Genomic DNA, 22,653 nt, shown 5'->3' with positions numbered 1-22,653 from the left:
ATGGGCAGAGTGTTATAAAGATAACTATTAATACATGCTATAGCAAAATATATGCAGATAGGGATCTGACATTTGGACTTGGAGAACAATCTGAACATGAGTTAGTTTTGATGGCTCTGTGCTCACATGAACCCACCTTTAAAACCAAGTTCACAGTTCAAATACTGAAAAAACTTATCATAATGCAGCACCAGTCTGTCAAGTCAGTCCTTCAAATCATTGCAGACTACAGCAAAATGCCAATTTCTTTTCACTAAGCTCCTGTTTGTCCAGCTCAACTCAAATTGGTTGCCCGTATGTGCACTTTCATTTGATATGGAATGGATGCTGATAGTCAGGTTACTAAATCTTCTTTAGAATACCCCTAACTGTTTAGGAGGAAGACCAGAATTATCAAACCTCTACTTGCTGAAGAAACATACAAGCATAGGGAAATGTAGCTACACAGAACTAGGAATGGATTTTATGGAAAAATCTTAATGTGATTCTAGTACAGCGTAATTATTTTTTGTATTTTCTAAGGAAGCAGAAGATAACATCACAAAAGCATAGATAGTTTTCTTGTGGTGGAAGGAAGTAGCATACCAAATGGCTTTCCCAATGCACTGGAGTAGATAATTGAGCAATTAGAGCTATTAAAAGCAAAGTGCCAGGCCTGGATAAATTACATGCCTGTACTTGAGAGACTTCTCTAAGGGAAACCAAGGTCTTTGCACAAAGATTTGACAGTTCCCTAAAGATAAGGAGGCAAAGTGACTGAATCCAAGTCTGTTTTATACTGGATGGCCATTTCTAGCATCCCTGTACCTTTGTAGTTCATAGGTGAGATCTCTGTCCCGCTTGCAGCAAGGCTGGCTCAGTGGCTGAGGAATATTAGTCAGCTCTTGGTGCCTCAGGCTGCTTGAAGGGAGAAGCTAAATCCTACGCCAACCAGCCTTACTGTTACAGATTTTCAGGCTTTGCAGATGCAGTAAGACACTGACATACCAAAGCATAACACGGAGCAATGCCTTAGGAAAGGTTGTATGACCTGGAAGAAGGTGGTTGTGTCACACTGCTACTAGCACACTGGAGATGGCCTACAACGATAATGACTAATACAAAATTGCTTCCCTGCTCTTAGATTCTTACCTGTCCCTGACTGTCTCTTTCCTCAGGCTGATGGGTCATGGCTTTAGGCTGTGTCCCTTCTGTCCTGGCTCCGGTTGCAGGAAGCCTGAATGGCCAGGTCAGAAGCAGACAGACGTTTTATCTATCGTACATCCTCATCTGTTTCTGTGGCCTCAACAACCTGGGCCTGGTCTGCAAGTTTAGCTGTAGACCCTGCCTTTCCCCATGACAGATATAATCCAATGGCTTAAAAAGAGACTCTGGAAGGATCACATAAAGAAAGCACCATTTTACAAATGCCCTCTTTAGTATACCCCATCCCTCAGAATCAAGCATGGGAAACTAGTCTAGGTGGACTTTTGCACTGACAGAATTCCTTTTCTGTAGCATAATGCAATTTAAAGAAAGGAAGAAGGTAAGATCTAAAATGACTCAATCATCAAGCCAGGCTTTATGCAGGGAACAGATAGCAGAAACACTGATAAAAGAGAAGTTTGTAAGGATTAAATTACACTGTTACTTAATGGACAGATGCAACTCAATCTACACAGGCTACAAGGAGACTTTGAACAAACATATTGGAGAAAGACAGGCTTGTTTTTAATTTTTCTATCTTTCCTGTGTCCTTGCACATTCGAATGTTTAGTGCTGGTGAACGAAGGCAACTTAGGGAGTTACTTCAGTGTACATAAAATAATGAAGACTTTATATTTGTTCATCTTTAGATAGAGAAGGCAGTAATGGATTATTTTATGGTTTTGATTTCCTTAAATAGAAATGAAGATAAAACTGGATTATCTGAACATAAGCACTACCATGAAAAATCTTCATGTCAGATGGAATTAACAATATATGTAAAAATTTTGTGGCACATTTCTGAATGCTTGATCTAGTTTAAAAATACACTTGAAGGATTGGATTGCTGTTCACCATGATGAATAGCCAGAAAGGATCCCAAAAATTAATACTGTCACTGACAAGGAGGCTTTAAATATCTAAGTACAACAGAATAATTTATGCATGGTATAGCTTTGACTTGTGTGGCATTTCTCACATTTAAGACATTTCTTAATGTCTGACAGTGTGCGTTGGGGATGTCAGCAAAGTACTAATATGCCATTCCTTTCCCCATTATAAAGTATGTATTTTGGTATACATAAATCAAACAACTCTTCTTAGGGTGCTTCTAGAAACAACTTCCTTTGCTTATGAATCTGAGAAAGGAACTCCTGTCTTCCTCCCTGGGAAGAATATATTAAAAAAAATTTCTCACAGTGCATGTGAGAATTACAAGGGCAGGAAGAGTTGTGTTTCTTTCAGTGCATCCCCAGCAGAGATGTGCTGGCACAGAGAGCTTTACAAGTCACCCTTGGAAAGGCAAGTATGCTCTTTCCCCTGGCTCATGGGGGTAAGAGCCCTCTTGGCTCTTGTGTTCCTGGCAGGCATGTACACGTGCTGGTGCACCAGGGGTTATTCCTGAGGGTGCTGATGCTTGCCCTTGCTTACCACTGCTGCCCCACTCCTTGCTAGAAATTGTTCCTGAAGGCACAGTCTAGTTGTAGTTATAAATATAAATCTTTAGCATTGCTGCTATATTTCCTTCCTTAATGTGACTACATGGAGAAAAAAAGAGAAAGTGGGACACAATGTCTGAATCACAGAAGTGATTTAGAAGTGTTCAAAATGGTGCATAGCTGAATAATAGTATGCAACCAAATCAGGATACCACACATATAGGTTGTCAGTCACTGGTTTTGACATCTCTTTATGCAGGGATTCCTTTTTCAGATTCAGTATATTTAGTAAATTCTAAATAAGATTGCAAAGTACGTGATGAAATATCTGCAGCTGCTCTGCCTGTACTATTTTAATGGCTGCTGATACATTCTACTATTGATTTTTCTGCAAACTACAGATTTCAAGTAGGAGGTCTGCATGCAGAAAAATAGCATCATGCCACCCTGTATTTTGCTAACAGAAAAACAACAGCTCTCTATTAAAGGAATCATATGTTCAGGCTTATGCAGGTCGATTAGCATTCAGGAAAAGTAAGGACATATTTAAGAATGGATTAGTTTGACTCAGAAGTTCACTTGTTTTATAAGGTCACATATAAATCACAAGGAGAAGGGAAAAGATTTCTGGGGACTAATAATGAAACATAAAGGAGATTTTAGTGTTTTTCTTTCTATTGGCAGGAAAATATAAACAAGGCAAAGTTATTTATATTTGTTAAAAGATTAATTTCAGCTCCTAATGTTGGTCTGCAAACAATAAAAGTAAATATCAAGAACCATTTCCAATTGAGAAAACCTTCATATGGGCTTGATCTATGCCTTAATTGCAAAATGCTATTGAATTCCATGAAACTCTGATATACTTCAAAGATGCTTTTTTAGGCAACATATGATGAAGATTTGAAAATTTCACTACAAGAATGTGAAAACCTGCTATAGCACTTGGCACTACTACTTGGACCCTCACTAGGGAGTCCCACTTAACCATATGACTGTTCTGAGCTGCAGCACAACCGCTGCACTTCTCTCCTAAAGAAAATGGTATTTTGGAGCAGGTGCCAGCCCCTCACTCCCATCTGCCCTTCACTGCCTCAGCTCCTGCTGCTGTGTGTGCCTGCTTGGGCAGCTCCTGCACACACTGCCCACCCAGCCCCCGTGGAGTGGGGTGGTAGCTGGTGATCCTCCCCCAACAACTGCTAGAGGAGACTGAGGGGCAGGATTTGGCTCTTAGCTCTCATTTTTGTATTATTTTGTTTGCAGTCACACAGAAGTATCCTCAGCTTCAGAAATGAGGTAAAATTAATAACTTCACCCCTGGTGGGACCTGCCATAGCCTGTCTCCAGGACAGCTTTTGAAAGTTTCAAACCAGCCTAGATTAACATTTTGAGAATGATAAAATAAGCCATTTTGAATGCTTTATAGCAGGAATCATCACATAAAATGGAAATATTAAAGGATAGAAACGACTGTGATTATGGCTTTTATCTAAATGCTGCTCCAGATATGTTACTTTGCTTTTTTTCTCTTCATTGACTTCCCACTGTTATTTTTCATCTTTCTTTTATGGGGCTGGTGGATGTTGATGCAGAGGGAGTCAATAACAGCATGATATTTTAAAAATGCATGGTGTTATTAACTTACTAAAGCACCACTTCATCCTATTAGTATATTAAATAAGCCCAGTGCATTTGTTAAACTCGTATAATTTAACCTATGCGTAGCTATATAGAAATGTTCAAAAATAAATTATTCATCTAGCAGGCAAGTATGTAGCAGACAGAAAACCTTGGATCTTCTCCAAACTGTCTGTAAAATCAATAAGCGTAATAATTTTTCATCTTGGAATATCTCCTTAATTGTACTTATGTTAACTCACTCTAAAGTACCCCTCTGATAGGACACATTTTGTATGAGCAGGAAGAAAAAGACAAGCCAGTCTGGTTTTAAGAAGCTAGTGTGACTTTCTTCACGGGCAAAATAGAAAAATATATTGATTCAAAACAGTGTTCCAGTTTGATGTGGTTTTATTAGGAACCATTTAACCTGGAATTCAATGGCGCTTTTTAAAAGTCAGTTTTCAAAGCAAAACCTGACTATATATATTGTTAAAGAAGACAGATTACTGAAAATAAGTTGTCAATTATAAATTTATTTTGTACTTGTCTCCTTTGAGATATGCATATTGCACTAAGTAGTATTACCAGATCAAGAATGAAGTAACAGTAATTGAGTAGGGAAGACATGTTTTGCCCAGGTTCAGTGGTATTTTTATTGCATCTCACATACACTGAATCACAGAATTACTGGGCTCAAAGAGATCTTCAAGATCATTGAGTCCCACCTGTTCCCTGACCCCTCAACTAAACCACTGCACCGAGTGCCACATCCAGTATTTTTTTAAACACATCCAGGGATGGTGACTCCACCACCTCCCCAGGCAGACCATTCCTGTACTTCCAGCATACTGCATGACAACAGAAAAGGAAGGAAGCAAATGGAAGTTCACAGAATGAAATCTGCCTTGTCAGCAAAGGTATTTAAAAAAAACAAGATGGAAGGAAACAGAGTTTTAACTCTGTTGTTGAAGTGAGGACCCTTTTCTACTGAGAAAAATTCGAAAGTATGAAACTGCAAAAACTGCACACTTTTTAGGTAATTCATTGCATATGTTGACATTACATTTCCATGAAATTCTGGAAGAATGTGATTATTAATTTGCGAATGGAAGGTTCTTTACTAACCAACTAACCTGATCTGTGACTTTTCTTTCCTTTCCCCTTTCCAAATGCATGACCTTTGATGGGATGCTAGGACGAATCTGACAATCTACAGTCTGATGAATTTAAAGCCTGCCTCATCAGTCTAGGACAGGTTGGAAATGACTTGCAGGTAGAGGAAACTAAAATAATTCTATTTTCAGATGTAAAAATAGCCAAAAAGATTGCATGTTTAAACTCCAGTCTGTTGGTCATAATGCTTTGAAAAGATCCTGCCTCTGGGAAGACAACTGGTTTAGATGGACTGTCAGCATCACTTTGAGCTGTATTTTTGCATTTTTCAAAGATTTTTTCAGTTTGTTTGTTTTACTTGGTTTGAGGTATTTTATTTGGACACTACTAGATAGCTAGGAGAGCTCTTAAGCTTCTTGCACTCAGACTTTTGTCAATTTTCTTTTCCTCAGACTCAATACAAGTTCTCTCATGCTTTCCTAATGCAGGATGACACAATTCTCTCCAATCCACTGCAATCTATCACAGCACAGAGGAAAGATTTATTTACCTTCGACTTTCACGCCATTTTATGTTTACTCAGCTTCAAGTCTAGAATGTTGCAGATACGTTATTTCCTGGAAAATGAGCAACCTCATTTCATACAAGGTCTTCAAGTAATCTCCTTCTAAGTCTTGCAGGTCTCATCCTTTAAGCCAGTATGCACATCTCTGCTGTATTCAGGGTCTTGACAGCCTGCACTCAGAAGGAAAATCCCTGTACTTATTTCCCATGTATCAGCAGACTGCTCTCATAATGTATTTACTTTGGCCTTGGAATGAAGTATTTCATTGTTTTTCACTGGACTTTTGGCTGCTAGAGATTCCACGCAGAACATTTCAAAGATATTTAATGTCAGGGAGGTAGCTTGAGCATCTACTGAGTTTGACTAATTTAGTAACAAATTTTTCTCCTTGCTCTTCTCTTTGTCTTCTCTGGTTGTGTTCTCTGTATTCTTGTCCCATTCATCTCTTCTCCCTTATCTCTCCCCTGACCTTTCCTGATGTTACTTTTTTTGTGGTGAAAATGTCTCTTTCCTGTGTGTAATATGTTAGTTACTTCTTCCTCTTTTTTTAAAACTGATGATGGTTCGGGTGACCTGATTGGGCAACATCAATGAATACTGTTCATGCACTGGATCCAATATGCCAATGGTCCAAACTCATCATCTCTCTGGAAATTACCTTGGATTCTTCAAACCCTCCCTTCTATATTCCTTACATTGTTTTGGTCAATAGAGGAAGAATGGATTGATGGACCATGATGATTTCAGAGCTTGCTTAATTTCAATGGGTTATGATTTGGTACGAGCTTTAAGAAAAAAAAGTCAGCTGATTCTGCTCGCAGCTAAAACGTTAACCACAGCAATACTAAAGCTTATCTAAATAGAGAGGATACTAATGTCATTCACACTAGAGATAGTGCTTTCTTTGCTTTTTCTTTGTGTTCAAATGGTTAAAAGGGAAGTTAAAACTAAAACAAGACACTCAAAAACCATATTCTATGGTGCACTGCATTGCTCTTTGAATTAATGAAACTTTAAAAACTGAAATTAACAGTTATTAAACTGATGTTTTTGTAAATTTCTCCTTTCCTACCTGCATGATGAAGAATGAGTTTGATACTGTTTAATTTTTTGTAAACTTGCCTTGGGGTTGCATTTTCCTTGCTTCAATTATTTATTCTAAAAATTTCCTCTGAAATCCACCTTTTTTATGGGAAAGAAAGAGATTATCCTTAGTTAAGCTGTCCTGTATTTGGCATGAAATTTTCAGAACTGTTTCCCTTCTTAGTTCCATGGGTCTGTGACTACCCTGCTTGTTGGGCTATTGTTTTACTTCCCTGCATGGTACCTAAATTACAATGGTTTTAGGATGAGATGGAAAATGAAGTGTTAAGATAGACAAGCTAAACAGGTATTGTGGGATGGTGGGAGGGAGAGAAGATGGTGACATTTAATTGAAAGATACATATTATGTATTTAAGACGAAGGATACACTTTCCAAAAGCATGGTCCTTTTTTACAGAAGTGGGGTGGGCATTTAAGATGCAGATTTCATTGGCTCTGATTGTTGATGTTCCTGAGTCAGGAAGATGCTTTGTAAGCTCTATAGCCAGTGGTTCCGACTGGTTCATGAGAAGCTTGGGCTGCTGGAGATCAGTATTATGGTGACCATTTTCTTGTTTTGGATTTTGTGAAAGGGTGAAGCTGAGTTTGCCCGAATCATGTCTCTGGTTGACCCCAACGGGCAAGGAACCGTCACTTTCCAGTCCTTCATCGACTTCATGACCAGAGAAACGGCAGACACCGACACGGCTGAGCAAGTGATAGCTTCCTTCAGAATCCTGGCTTCAGATAAGGTCAGTCACCGTGCTGCTGCTGCAAGGATTCAGTTGCTCTTCTGTTTAGCCCTTCTTGTTACAAGCCTTTTAGTAATAGTGAAGCTTTGTTTGCAGTTTGTCAGACTTCAGAGAAAGCATGTGCATTTTCTTCTTGTTTGGAACCAAGGCTCTTACCTGAAATGGGTGAAGAATATAAGGCTTTGTCTGCATATCCTCATATCATACAGAGCCAACATAAAATTAGGCATCGTAGACAAGACTTAGATGGTTGATCTGTATAATGGATATATTGTACATCAGGTTATTTCCACACCACAGCTTTGACTAGTGTGGAACTCGTTCTGCCATTCATGCTGTTGTCTAGATGTTTCAATGCAAAGTTTGGCCCTCTGGAACACAGCCTAGATCAGGTGCACAAGGCTACACCTGGTTGTGAGCCACGTTGTGACTGGACAGCTCACTCAGTAGGATGATGCAATGTGGTATATCCATATCCTAGCAGAAGCAGCAGGAAGAGGCCTCCTGTAGTTACTGGGTTTGTAGAGGAAGCTCCTGAATTTGGCATACTTTCGTCCCCACTGCCAGATGCACTTGTGACTGAGTGGTGTTTGTAGATGCAAGGGAGTGTAATGGCAACACAAGACTTTCTGGAGGAGTCAGGGCCATAAACAGTGCTGCCACAAAACCAATCCTGTGCTGTGGAGAAAGGAGAGATCACAGCAGTACAGGTCTATTTGCCCAAGCTCGCTCTATTGATTTTCTCATTCCAGCTGCTTGTATTGATTTTGTGATCTCAGTTAATGTGGACCACATTTTAAATTCCAGACATGTTCTCAGTAGAAATTCATGTGGAAGATGGTCTCAGGAAAAAGTGGTTTTCATTAGATTGCTATTTTAAGCAATGTCAAGTCTGTTAACAGAGGCTATCCCTCATGTCATAAATGCAAACCATTAAAAATAATAATGCATCTTTCTTTACGCATATATTAGAACCTTGAAACTAGCAGGATCTACCTGCATCTGTCCTGGCACTGCAGAAGGGGCAGTAGTGCACTGCAGAGATACTGACTATCCAGGGATAAGCTGTATTTGTAGCAGTCTGCCCATGGCTACACAGTGCTTGGTAGCTAACATACACAGTCACATATCCTGAGACTGCATTTTGACCTAATCAGTTTGTTGGTGGAATTGCCACCTTCAATTTACAATTTGTGATGGAATTTACAGAGGAAAATATTTCGTCTCAGAAAAATAGGCAAGATGCCCAAATTTATTAGTCACATTTACAGAAAATAAATATATTTTGTGTTTTTGAAGAACACATACTGAATTTGTCAATCCTTTTCTCCCTCCCAGCCTTATATCCTGGCAGATGAGTTGCGTCGAGAGCTGCCTCCTGAGCAGGCTCAGTACTGCATCAAGAGAATGCCTCCATACACCGGCCCAGGCTCTGTTCCTGGGGCTCTGGATTACACCTCTTTTTCATCGGCACTGTATGGAGAGAGTGACCTCTGATTCAGTAATTGGCTGTATTCATGGTAGACACTAAAAATACCCACCTTATTGCCCAGATTGCTTCTCAAAAGCTTTGACAAGCTGATTTAAAAACAAATTTTACAAATACAGTAGGTACTGTCAGTGTAAAGTGCTAGTAACTGAATTAACTGGTGTATATTAAAGTGTGCAGCACGCTAGATACCTGCCTTGTTGGTTTTAGGTTGTCTGTCCTATGCAATGCTAGAAAATCTATTAAAAATTGAAAGATATTAACTTTGGAAAAATACATTCAGAAAACAGAATGTAAAACCTAAAAATGTTGAAACTCACAAAATATTTCTCCATTTTCAAAATGTTTCAATGCCATATGCGCTTCTTTTATGATGTTCATAAAACTATGTTAGCAGTCATGCTTTTTTTCTTGCATAGAGCAATTTTACTTTCCTCTCATGATTTCTGATTTTGTATGCTCCTATTGGTGGAATTGAATAAAATACTAAAATGCAGATTTTCAGGGAAGAAATATAACAACCACATAAATGACTTAATTACAAAAATAATCCAGAATGCTATGCTTTTGTCTCAAAGAGTTGTAATATAAGGGGGAAAAGCCTATTAAAGTGCAGTTTTAGAGTTCTGTAAGCAGTTCTTTTCTTTTAGGCCTTTAACTTTTACAGCTGAGGGAATATAACTTTTATAATCAGAAATAATAAGGAAGCTAATTTCATGTGAACTGTTTTGTTATGAAACCCTCATTCTTGTCTATGTTGGACAGTCTTTGTTTCTCAGTATAAGAATGCATTATTACATGTATTAGTGGGCAACATTCATCTCTATCCTGCATAAAGCAAACTCCCAGCTGAGCAAATGTAGTATGGTTGTCTTGCAGCTTTAACTGTTCAATGCTCAAAATTCAGTTTGTCCTGAGTTCTGCTGCGTCACAGGCAGTCTGTCTGTCCCCTGCTCCTGTGCGCTAGACGTTTACTGTTTTTTCCATCTTGAGAAATGACAGAATAAAAGCAGTAACTTTTTTACTTGAATCCTACCGACACTGAGGAAATGCAATGTAATCAAACGAAACCATTTACAAATGGTGATGTGAGCTGTGCAGCCCAGTGCTATTAAAGCAATGATGTGCCTATTAAATAAAGTCTGCTTTTCAAAACTTTATGAGACTCTGTCGTTGGCAATTAACCTAGTGGCTCCCTCTATGAACTGGAAACATTTCTGAACATCAAAGGAGTTTTCAGATGCAGAAAGCTCAAAGTCTGTCACACATTTCAGTACATTGTATCTGCATGAACAACAGTCTCTGTGTGCTGCAGGGACATGTCTGGTTTCATGAAGAGAGATGGAGCTCAGAATGAGTTGGACAGTTTCCATTTAGGTCACCTGAGCACAGATGTCCATGACTTGTTAGACTCCAAACTTATATTGATTTTAGTGGGAGGTAGGCACTACTGCTTTTGAGGACATTGGCCTTAACTTTTCTGTATGTCACTTTTTCCTCATGTACAAAAAAGCAGATGTTAAGTACGCAATGATGCTTTTTCTGGCCATTGTTTGGAAATTTATGGATGGCAAGCATTAAAATACTGTGTGTGCTTTCAATCCTAAAACAGGCACCCTGCAGGTTAAGGTGGGTGGAGTGGGAGCGTTTTAAAACAATCCCAGAAGAGACAGACAATGACCAAATACCTCTTCCTCCTCCCTTGTGTACAAAGGCCAGCAGAGGACTTGCTAGGGCTAGGATCTCATCTCCTACAGTGCACGTGGAGCCTTGCACACAGCCAGAAGCTGCTACTGCCACTGCTGATAATGAGATGGTGCAGTGCCATCTCCTTCTGTGATCACAGTGCCTGTACAAGCTAACTCAGGAAGCTCTGCCTTAAAGCAAAGCCATCTGCAGCTAAATGACTGCTGGTCAAGTTGAATCCTTTTAAAAAATAAATCTATGTATCTCTCATTGTCACGGTTTAATGCAACTGGAAGAATAAAACATTGCACTTCTGAATGTGGCACAACAGCAAAATGTCAGTGCTACAGGCAGGATTATGCAAAAAAAATTGGCACAAAGTTTATATCTGACACCTCTGTCAGGTTCATGTTCTCTATCCACTAATTTTTATACTGTGATATTATTCCTGTTTCTGATAGTATGGAAGGGAGTTCTGAGCTCCTCCTTTAGCTGTGTTCTGTTGATCAAAGCATGTGAGAGATAATGTTATCAGTAGCAAGAGAAAAAACTTTTGCAAAGTAATTTTTCCAGTCTTATATCAGGTTTCTAATTTCTAAAGCAGAATGAACAGAACCAGTAGCTGAGAACTGCAGGGATTAATTATCCATTCACACTTGCCTAAAAGTGTTATACCATAATTATTACTTTAACACGTCTTTTGTGTAAAATGAAGATATATTGTAAAATGTTTTCTCCCAGGATCAATATAAGTAAACTGTGTTATTTTACCCTAGAGAGGGTAATCCTCAAGGTCCTTTAAAATGTTCTGTGAGCACGTTCAGGGGCTGTGGGTTTTACAGAGAGATTTTCTCTTCCTCTAAGGCTCTCTGTTTTTAGTGGGTGGCATTTGTATATTTCTGCAGGATCATTTTTCCCACTGGGAATCAACACAGCAACGTTTTCTGTCCACATAATTCTGGCAGCAAACTAGTTTTACTATGAAAAAAGTACAGTAGCCGAGTCAAGGGTAATGAATGTGTCAATCACAGTGGCCAAATCAAGGTTCAATAGCTGGAGGTACAGCATTATTTTGATGAACATGTGAATGAAGGTTGTAGAATAAATTGCAATTCACAAAAGTTGGTAAGGTTTTAAGTTGCTTAAATGACTGTAATACAGATGTCTTCTGTGACTTTACATGAATACAACAGTCTTTGAAAAACTTCCTGCCAAGACAATTTTGATTTCATAGTAATAATTTTCAGACACTGAATTTTAAAAGGTGCTGATAAAGTTAGAAAACTGCTGTCAACTCCATGCTACCTTCACACCTCCCTTCTTTGTACACAGTTTCCATCACTGTTTTCTTTATCCACTGACCACAAAAGGCTTGGGTCAGAGTCGCTCCTAGAGGCTTGTATTTTCATCAGAACATCCTGTTGTTCAGTTTCTAAATTCCTGGAGATTGTGTTCTTTTATTCAGGTTGTTCATAGTGTCTGTAAAGGTTATCCCAGACACAAGTGGTCTCACTGAAGGAGGAATATAGTTCCTGTTAGCAGCTGGATTTGGATGTAAGCAGTTTCCTTTCTAGACTGAAATAGCTTGTGGTTGAGGCTTATTCTGTAAGGAAGTAATTGTTTGATGATCATTAGTAAATGAACAGGTGCTTTTGAGCATGCTTTCCTCACTGTAATGATATCAATATTTTTGGTAGGCTTCTACAGTTCCAGTAATATTTAATGAGAAAATAATACCTATTCATTACCTGTGCCACTCTTCCCAAAGTCTCATGGTTAACAACTGGTGCACTTATTTGCTTGTGCATAAGTCTACCTTCTGCTTGTGTTCAGAGGGTATTTTATTTGGGAGCCACTTCAGCAGCATTAAGCCTAGACTACAGACAGATGTTAGCATGTTCTGGTGAGATTCTACTTGTTTTAGGTCAAATATTTTTATATAGGAAAACTGACTGTTCTAAGCTGGATTTTATTTCACATTAGTCTCTTTTTAAAATGTGTAATTCCTGTTTAATTTTAACCCCAGGTGTGGGCTGTCACCACAAAGGACAAGTCTATCTCTGCTTTTTCCGTGATCCCATTAATTTATAAATAGAACAGTTCCCTGGTCTGGTTACCATGCTGGCTGGGAATACATATCTAGAGTGCTTAGAATTGTAGATTATCCCCTGGAGCAGCAGCCTGTATTTACATTACCTTAAAGTGATCGTATAACTGTGGAATTAGGGACCTAGCCACCTACTTTCACTGAAAGTCCTTTATTATTCTCAACAAAAGAACATTTATGTGCCAACAACAAACCTTGAGCCAGTACTAGGAGTGCCACTAGTTTCCCTCATTAATTAAGGCAACTATATTAAACAATAAGCCAAGTCTTTTCCATATATGAACTTGATTAGGATTTCATATTCTAATCTTCGAAAGAAATTCCTCTGCTATTTTGCTGGGTTTTGGGAAATTTCATTAGCATTTGTAATACAGCTTTTCACAAATTTGTTTATCAGCATATTGCTTTAATTACTTGGAAATCGAATATGTTGGATGAATGTTCTGAGACAATAAATGTCCTGAGGCTATTTTAACACCCATCCGTCCCTCATCTACTTGCACCTGGCCTGTTTTGTTTGAAAACCTGGCTATTTTATTTGGCCCCAACACATGGAAACCTTCTTCCTTTCAGAATTCCTTTTAATGCTTTGAGTCAAAAATGACCTTGAGCACTGTCCTTGGGAGGAGTGATTATCCTGTGTGGTCCCCTGAGCTGGAGCCTTCCAGCTGCATAAGGGATACTTGTGGCAGAAGCCCAGGTATAGAACAGCTCCTCTGGCTCAGACACTGAAGGTTCTGTTTCAGGTTTTAGCTGGTCTGCTGATAAGACTGAAAGAGAAGAAGTGTTTGCACAAGTTGCCAGCAAGTCTGGCCTTGATTTGAATGGAACTGTCAGTACAGGCACAGCAAACTCTTAAAATTAAAAAAGGCACCACAGAAAAGCAAAGAATGGCTGTATCAAACATCTTGTTCAGACTTGTATCCTAGCTCTCACCATTATGAACTGGAGGAATAATGGAAAAGTCTGAAAAGGAGATGGTAAGTGATCACGTGTGACCAAAAGAGTCTCCAAGCTGACACTAATTTGTGTATCACAAACTTGTAGAACTCTGCATACCGATGCCAAAAATTTAGTCTGTTTTTCTGCCAAAGTAATATATCTGCTTTGAGAGCTCCTTCTGTGTTCCTTTCAGTAGGACCTACAGCACCTATAAACCCTCCACTAGCCTATTGGACATGCTTGAAAAAAAGATTTACTTTTCATTCCTTTATCTTTTTCCAACTGTTTCCCGAAGTCTTTTTGGTTGCTCTGGTTATCGCTTTATCTTCTGGTAACCTACCAGAATTAATATGGATGTGATTCCAGCTTTCTGACTGTATGTTTGCAAAACACAGGCAACCCAAGAGAGAGGAAATGTTACCTCCCAGGAAACAAACCCCAGTAACAGTTGTGACAAACTCTTTAGCAAACCTATTTAAATGAAAATCAGACATCCAGTAATGTTTGGGGGGTACCAAACCAGGTGAGTGTGATGAACACGTATGGCAGACGTGATGCGGTCAAACACTACATCCCTGTCATCTTGTCTATTGCTGCTGTCATTAAACCAAACGCAGAGGATCTAACATTGGGTGATCTTGCTGTGATTTGTGCAGTGTCTTGGGACAACACTCCATGGCAGCTCTTACTTTTACCTTCATTATTTGCCAGTGGAAGGTGACAAGGCCTGATTTGCCACAGCAAGGTGGCAAACACCTATACTGTCCTGCAAACAATTTTGGCACTTGGAAATAATTGTCTCGTTATCGGAAGTGACTTGTGGGTCACTTCATGGGCTTGAAATGTCAGTATTTTAATATATAAATAAAAATGTACAAGTATTATAACATTCTTAAGCTGTTGAATTACATTTAATTTTTTCCCATTTTTCATTTTAATATAGCTGCATATGCAGTTGTAAGAAATGGAAATTACGCTTGTAGCAAAAAGAAAAATGTAAACTTTACATAAAAAAAGACAACACATTTTTTAACATTTTTCATTCTTAACAAACAATACATTTCTATCAGCCACCTAAACTTAAGAAGACTTGTCCAAACAGCACTACAAATGAAATGTTTTGATTATGGTTGTGCAAACACCTTCCATCCATCAAAAATTAATAACTAGCTTTTTCATTTTATTTCAGTATGAAAAACTGAAACCATTCAATTATGACCCCACCTGACTGCCCCAACACTCTCGCTCTTCTGGGAACTTAAGCAGATTTTCTGTAAGACTTATTGTTTCATCAAGCCAGACCCTGAACCCAGATGGCCTGACTGGCCTTATTTGCAAGGGACAACTGGAAAAGCTATAGTGAAATTAACATTCTGCCTTTTGGAATAGCTTTTGCAATAAGGCAACATCCTGATCAGGGTCATTACCCCTTCTTGTAGTGGTGGCCTTTAACTGAAGTGCTGCTCTGCAGACAGGATTGCCTTTAGCAGTCCTGGTCATTAATTTGCCTTTTCTGAGGAGGCACCTCCTTTCCTGCCAGCATTACTGTCTCTTGGCAGATCACTTTCCCTTCTAACTCAGACACCAGCCTCTGTCTGCCACTGCCCTCTTCCCACATTTAACAACTGTCCCTTAGAGCTTAAATGTTTCCGACTGGAGATGTTGACTCAAATCTAGTTTAATGATTTCAAGGCTCCCTTGAACTGGATTTTAAAGGGAGACACTTTATTTCTGCTTGATCAGAATGCAGTTATTCTTGATTTGTACTAAGGCAATAGAGTGTTCTTCCCTTTGTTTTTATTTAATATCTTTAGCTTTACCTGCTACTCCTGAAGTACTTATCAGACCTGTCAATAGACATGAATGATAGTATGCTCTTCAGTCATCAGCTCTATGGAAAGATGTTTGTGTACCACATGAAAATTTAAGATATAAACCACAGATTACTCCACCAGCACCTGCTGGCATCAAAATCCAAGTGCTTGCAGTGAGTTTTGCTCTACATAGTAAAGAGGGGATGGGAGACTTAAGTGTGATTAACCAACACCCCAGGCTCTACCCTCTTCATACCCTTCTGGAGGCTTTGCCAGCTCCCAATGTACCGTCCTATCTGCATGTGGAAGAGCAAACAGGAGAGAAGGGAAGGATAATACACAGTATTTGCACATGGAAGAATATACAGGGAGACTTGGATCTACTTTCTCTTGCAGCTCTCTTATGTTACCTCCAAGCTCAAGTCATTGGCAGTGACTACTACATGAGGGGTTGTACAAAGACTGTTTTCCCGATCCTGGAAAATATAGAAGGAAAATGCTAACACAATGTAGCAATGCTAATAGAGATTTCTGAGGACTTGTCAGCATATCTTAGGTTGCTTAATACATTTTAGGCTTAACAAGTGTTAAGGCCCAAACTGAAGTCCTTTAGTTTGACAAGGCAAAAAAAGAGATACCCAAAGGAAAAGAAAAACTCAAACAGGATTATTGTAGACCACAGGCTAACAAAAGAAACTTTCCACTTCTATGTTGAGAACTTGCCAAAGAGTAAGACCTGACAGGTACCAGTAGTCAACAGGGTGGAAATACTTGGCCTTTAGGATGACAAAGTACACTCTGGGCATTTTAAAAAATGTGAATGTGTATTACTGATAACTAAAGAAATACTCTGCTCTAGAGCAGTGCTCCCTGTCAGTGTCTCTTGCCCATGTCATGGCTGGTGTAAGAGGCTGCTTCTTCCTCACAATTTTACTTCTGAAGCTTAGGCAAGATTTAGAACCAACATCACCTCTGAATATTTTTTCATGTTTCTTCATTTTTTCATTCATACACAAGACTTTCAGCATTAAGGTTCTTTTTTTGTCTGATATTTTCTATATTGTTGTACCACTTGCATTTTTCTTTCATTTAATATGTTGATTTGAAAACAATTTTCTTTAGTCATAGTATCTGCAGCAAAATAAACTTTCTAGAAAAGTTTGTATTTCTGGAAGAGGTTCCTTAAACTTGTTTTCTACTTCATGTCTGGGACTTAAATCCATGCTGCTGTTCCCTTGCTCCTTACCTCATCAGCTTCCTTCTCCCCTCTCTGTTTCTGCTCTTCTAGAATGAATTGAATGCATGGGAGGGGATATAGCATTGCTCAAATCTCTCTCAGACTAAGGGAGATGGTGCCTGCCTATAGGAATGGTAGGGAAAATGTCACTGCTATGTCTGTACTCATAAGCAGTTTCCACAGAGTTTGGAAACCTAACTTATTAGACTTCAAACCAAACTGAATGAACCATGCAGTTCCAAAGTCCTTTAACGAGAAGAGAGCTGCCTATAAAACATGATTTTCAAGAGATTGTTGACAACATACTGGACTGTTTCTCTGTGTAAGTTAGAGAAAGCCAAGTAGAGCACTGGTCTTTCAAGGTATTTTACACAGAAATATTCCCTCTGCCCTTGCAAAAAAATCTTACAAGGTTTGTTTTTTTAATGAAAGAAAGCGACAGAATTGCGGCTACTCTCTCCCAGGGATGGAGCCATGCCTGACAGCTGGATGCGCTGCTGGAAGCTCTCCAGTGCCACTCACACATCACATGACCTGTGCACGTCCCTTTTCTCTGCCTCATTGTGCCGTGCTTGCACTACCAGGATGCAGATGGTTGGGCTGCTTGGCTTTGTTTTCTCATTGTCCACCATTCAGAGCTGCTCAGACTTTTCTATAATCCTCCTCAGTCACCACATTTTCATAGATCTCAAGCTGTGTTGATCACAAACCGATGTGCTTGTCAGGAGAAGTGTAATCCCATTTACAGTGCACAGGCAGCAAAAGTATGCCTAGGACTTGTGCTCTGACAGTTCCCTTCAGCTCCTGGAGTCTGTATCTCTGAGCTTGTCTATCGACTGGTATGGCCCTGAGAACACCACCAGCCTCTCTTCTATGATTTTGATGTGGATGCCTGAAAGGTGCATACTTAAGAGTTTAAAAAATGCTGCAAAATTTCATAACAAAATAAATATAAAATATTTACAGGAACAAACCTGTAACTAGTTGAAAGCAGTTGACACAATTTGCCAGCAGTATGAATAAGCTGTAAGACTACACCCCCTATTGAATTCCCAGTCCTCTCATGCCTGCATTGTAGTTCTTCTAGGCATTTATACACTCTTTCATCAACAAAGATTCTCTAAAGTGAGGCAAAATGTTATATTCAGTTCACTCTAGTGTGTTTGATTTCACTGTCATGAAGACTTTGGGCTTTTTTTTAAGTAGTGAAGTCCAAAATCTCTGGTAAATATGTAGAATAAAGATGTTGGTTTAATATCTTTAATAGGCTATTCTGACATTTGGAGTGTACTTAGAATTGATCTCAAAGCACTCAGCTTTCTTTTGCCTCCAGATATGATTTTGATCCTGGAAGAAAAATGTTAAGATCATAATTTGACTTATACAGAACAGATAATTTGTATTTGGATTACAAAAAAAAAAAAAAAAAATCACCCTCTAAGTTGTGGGTCTACAAAATTATTAAAAACAAATAGTAATTCTTAAGCTCAGAGGAAGTTCTGAAAATATGAAACAAGCAGTCCAACTTAGTAATCTAAAACAGGGCAAGAATCCAGCTGCAGCAAAACAGCACAAGTGGTAATTTCACAGAAGAGAGTGCCAAGACCTGTACTCTGAAATCAGATTAATCTGCTTTCCCCTTCAGACTTCTGCATGGAGTTGTGAATGCTTCATTTGGATATATTTCTCTGAAATGCAACTGTTCTATAGTAAAATGAATAATTCTACTGTTCTTGTTTAAATAAGGATTACTTATATGAAAAACCCATTAGGAACTGCATCCTCAGAAATAAAGGCAGATAATATGGGAGAGGTGTATTTTTGTAATTAATATTGTGGAGGTATTTAAAACACACCTCCAAAAGCTAAAAGTGGGCTAAAGACCTGTGTTTGATTTTACACACGTGTAAGGTGAATGCATGGGTGTGCAAGTAGAGTGACAAGTTGGACAAGCATCCTTGGCACTGGAAAAATAATCAAAATATGAGGATGGCTTTGTTTGCTTCAAACACTGCCTGGTTTAAAAAGGTCTTTTTGTGAGACTTTATCTCTGTGTGTGGGACGAGCTGGGGAAACAGTGGCTTGAAAACACATTCAAATATACTTGGAATAAACACCAGAACTCGATCTGACTTAGAGTTTTAAATTTCTTTTGCTAAGGATATTCATTTGGATTTAGTCTTGCTGCAATTAGGAAGATTCTAGCTTCACTAAACCACCACATATAACCTCTTTCAGAAACCAGGATTCTCACAATGATGTGTGAGTGACTCCGTGTCTGCACCTGATGTTTAAATAGGGCTAATTCCCAACAGTGCTAAGGTCAAGTTTCTCACACATAGGAATGATGCCACCTTTGTGTTCTCCTCTGCTTTACTCACTGCTCTGCACCTCTAAGCTGCTCCTGGTATTAAAGGGAATGTATTAATTGGAACAGTATTTTGACAAGCTAATTTAGCAAAATAAGAACAATGTTTTGTAAGACAAAAAAAACCAAAAACAAAACAACCACATTTCAAGCTTAAGGACATGTTCACTGCAAATCCTTGAATGTTCTGTCCAACCACACCATGTGTTAGAGCGTCTCAAAGAAACAGCTCAAAAATCATGGTAATTGCAGGTGTGTGTCAGCCTTGGGACAGGGACACACACCAGGACTCCCAGCACTGTGCAATACTGTCAGTATTGAAACTAAACCAAGAAAAGGGACCTGAGATTCTCTAACACTGCAAAACACATTAAGGATGAAGTTTTGTGTCGTTACTTCTTTGTTGGATGAGTTTACCACTCATCCACTCCTTCCTCTTCCCTTCACCCTCCGAAGTGTATCCTGCTTCAGTTGTGCTCCTTTGGTTGTTTGCACAACTCCAGTCTCTCAAGCAGATTGAACACAGTCTGAGGCTGGAAGGTTGTTGCCCTCTCTTCCTGCTGCTTTTCCTACATCAGCCCTAGAGATCATTCCACTGCAGATGAATTGGATCAGAGATCTGTTACCACTGATAACTGACTTTTCTGTTTACAGAAGAACTGTGTTCAAGGGCTAGCACCCACACAAGGAAAAGGATGGAAACAGGAGGATGGCACAGGCTGGAATTTGGGACTAACCTTTCACAGCATCACATGGTCTAACTGGCTTAATTTGATTGTGAAACTGCAAAGGAACTGGGATATGTGAAATGATCCTTTTCAAAAACACCTTCAAATCTGCAGGTTTTTTTTTTTTTTTTTCCTACTGACCTACTTTGCAGCAGTTACACAAACAACTGCATCAGCACATGCAAGGACGTGCTGAGCTGTGGTACAAAGATCTGTCACCACAAAGCAACTGTGTAGACAGTGAGCTTTGTAACCTGCATTGCTGCCAGAGGAAATTTTCACAGTGTTATGTGACATGACAAAAAGGTTGGAAGCTGTCAAAAAGTCAAGCAAGAAAATGCACCCCCTAAAATCTCATAATGAGCAGTTCTCAAAGCATTGCCCATCTCTGTAATAGATGCAAATTGTGTTTATTAGCGATCAAACTAGGCATTTGTTGGAAATACCTAATTTCTGCTTCTGTTTAGTGTATTCCACTTCTGTTGTTAGGTTTTTAGAGTATGGGTTTCCCGACAATCACATCTTAGACTGGAATTTTGGGACACATTTTTGCACTAGGAGCTCAGGCTGACCACTGCAGTGGTTTGCTGACAGGTAAGGTCTGCTCTCCAACATCTCCTGTCATTCAAAACTGGAGCATGGCCTCCTACAACTGAAGCTGGACTACTACCTAGTTGATTTGTGGGCTGCCAGCATTTATTCTGAAAATGGATTAGATATATATGTTATCTAAACATAAGACTATTTTTAAAAATATATATACTTGATTTACTATTGACCAAAGTGACAGCTCATTATGAAAGTTCCTACATCACATTAGACTCAAAGGAGTTTGTAATCACTGTTTCTGTGTCTCAAAAGGAAATTCAAGAGTGAATGTTTAGCTTCCATTTTACAGGCTTCCTTCTTTTCACATTTTCACCACTGAACCTGTTTAGATGACAATGCTCCCCATGCTTGTTATTGGCACTTGAATTACTAACATGAAATGAGAAGATCGGTTATTCCTTTGGGCTACTCCAACTCTTGGCAGCACATTCTACACACAGCGTGGTGATTGCAGCGTTGTTCTGTGAATATTTATTTCTTTTAGAAGGTGAGTCCTCACATAAGCAGTTGAAAGGCTGTACCACCGGAAGTGAAACTCTTGTGTCAAAATATGCCATATTTCATTCGTTTTTTTCATCTGTCAAGCAAACTGTGACTTAAATTTGATTCCTTTAGTATAATCTTGCTTCCAGGTTTACATGACAGTAACGTGCATCCATACATCACTGGCATGTCCAACTTCCAGCTTCCCTAAGACCTATTTACCTGCCTCCTCATTTGTCTCTAAATGCAGCACATTCATCGCTTGAGTTTGAAAGAATCATCCCCCTACACCACATCCCCGCCCCGCTTCTCCCCGCCATGAGAGACAACTCAATTTTATTGAACTCTGCCTGGCTCCAAAATCATCCCTCCCCCCGGGGCATTTAAGGTGAGTTAGCTGGAAGGCCGAGCTGCCGTCTGGGTCTGTTGGTGCCTCTGTCTGTCTGTCTGCCACGGACAGACGACAGCCGCTCCCCTCACGCCGAGGTGCCTGCCCCCCGCGCTCGGGGCGGAGCTCGCGCGTCACGGGCAGCGCGCGGGGCCCCGGCCGCGGGCGGTGACGTCTCGGCAGCGATGGCGCCCGCGGGGCCGACGGGTAACGGCCGCGAGCGCCGGGGGCGTGGGGGCACCGAGGCGGGGGTGGCCGGGCGGGCTGTGAGGGGGCGGCGGCCGCGCCGTCCCTTCACATTCCCTGGAGGTGCCCGCGGCTTGGTGCAGGCGGGGGTGGCACTTACACACTTCGTGTAACTTTTTCTGCAGAAGCGGCGTGTGGCGTGTCACGAGTGAGTGAGTGAGTGAGTGAGTGAGTGCGCTTTTTTGGTGCCGGGCCTTGGAGCAGCTGCCTCCTGCCAGGGAGGGGCTGGGAAGGACCTCCAGGATACCCGCACCGACCCGTCCAGCCACGCAGTTGTGCCGGGAAAGTGGCTCGGTGGGAGGGGCTGGGTGTGCTCCAGATGCTCGGGACTCTGAGTCAAAAGTGCCATTTCCCGGGTTAAACAGAAGTCGTTGGATGGGGAGGATAAGTAAAATTACAGCTCCTACTTGGCGTTGGTGTTTTTAAATGGACTGCTCTGTCAGTGGCTGCTTCCACTGGTGCTGCGGCCAGCAGAGACCCCAAGCACTTCCCCTTTTAATACTTGTGAGAAACAGCTGCTCACTTTGAAAATTTAAAAAGGTTTATTAAACCTTTACAAAAATATAACAAAATGACAACATAAGGAAAAATTCGCAGCGCTGGGAACCGTCTCGCGGATACCACGTGGCCAGTTCATCTTCAAGATGCATGCTCAGTGTTTTATACCCCTGGGGGATGCGTCAGCCAGCCCTGGCCCCTCCCAAAGTTTGTCAGTCAGCTCTTCTTTGCCATTTACCGGTGGAGTCTGCTTTCTTGTAACTTGATTGGGGATCAGGTATTGCCATGTCGCACCCCCTAA

General features: G+C 40.1%; 2 protein-coding genes across 2 annotated transcripts in view; both read left to right on the top strand.

The window, feature by feature from the left end:
* The window catches only part of ACTN2 (actinin alpha 2), a 69,427-nt gene extending 59,023 nt beyond the window's left edge, over nt 1-10,404 (top strand). The window contains exons 19-21 of the mRNA XM_041485503.1: nt 6,635-6,700; nt 7,599-7,757; nt 9,096-10,404. Coding sequence (XP_041341437.1) covers nt 6,635-6,700; nt 7,599-7,757; nt 9,096-9,254 — 384 coding nt within the window. The 3' untranslated portion in view covers nt 9,255-10,404. The remainder of the gene's footprint in view (nt 1-6,634; nt 6,701-7,598; nt 7,758-9,095) is intronic.
* Nucleotides 10,405-21,793: 11,389 nt separating this feature from the next.
* The window catches only part of MTR (5-methyltetrahydrofolate-homocysteine methyltransferase), a 51,784-nt gene continuing 50,924 nt past the window's right edge, over nt 21,794-22,653 (top strand). Inside the window, exon 1 of the mRNA XM_041485501.1 lies at nt 21,794-21,815. Coding sequence (XP_041341435.1) covers nt 21,794-21,815 — 22 coding nt within the window. The remainder of the gene's footprint in view (nt 21,816-22,653) is intronic.

The sequence above is a fragment of the Pyrgilauda ruficollis genome, unplaced genomic scaffold (assembly GCF_017590135.1).
Source record: "Pyrgilauda ruficollis isolate IOZ18807 unplaced genomic scaffold, ASM1759013v1 scaffold70, whole genome shotgun sequence".
Lineage (NCBI taxonomy): Eukaryota > Metazoa > Chordata > Aves > Passeriformes > Passeridae > Pyrgilauda > Pyrgilauda ruficollis.
The sequence above is the reverse complement of the archived record's forward strand: the minus strand, read 5'-3'. Positions and strand labels throughout refer to the sequence as shown.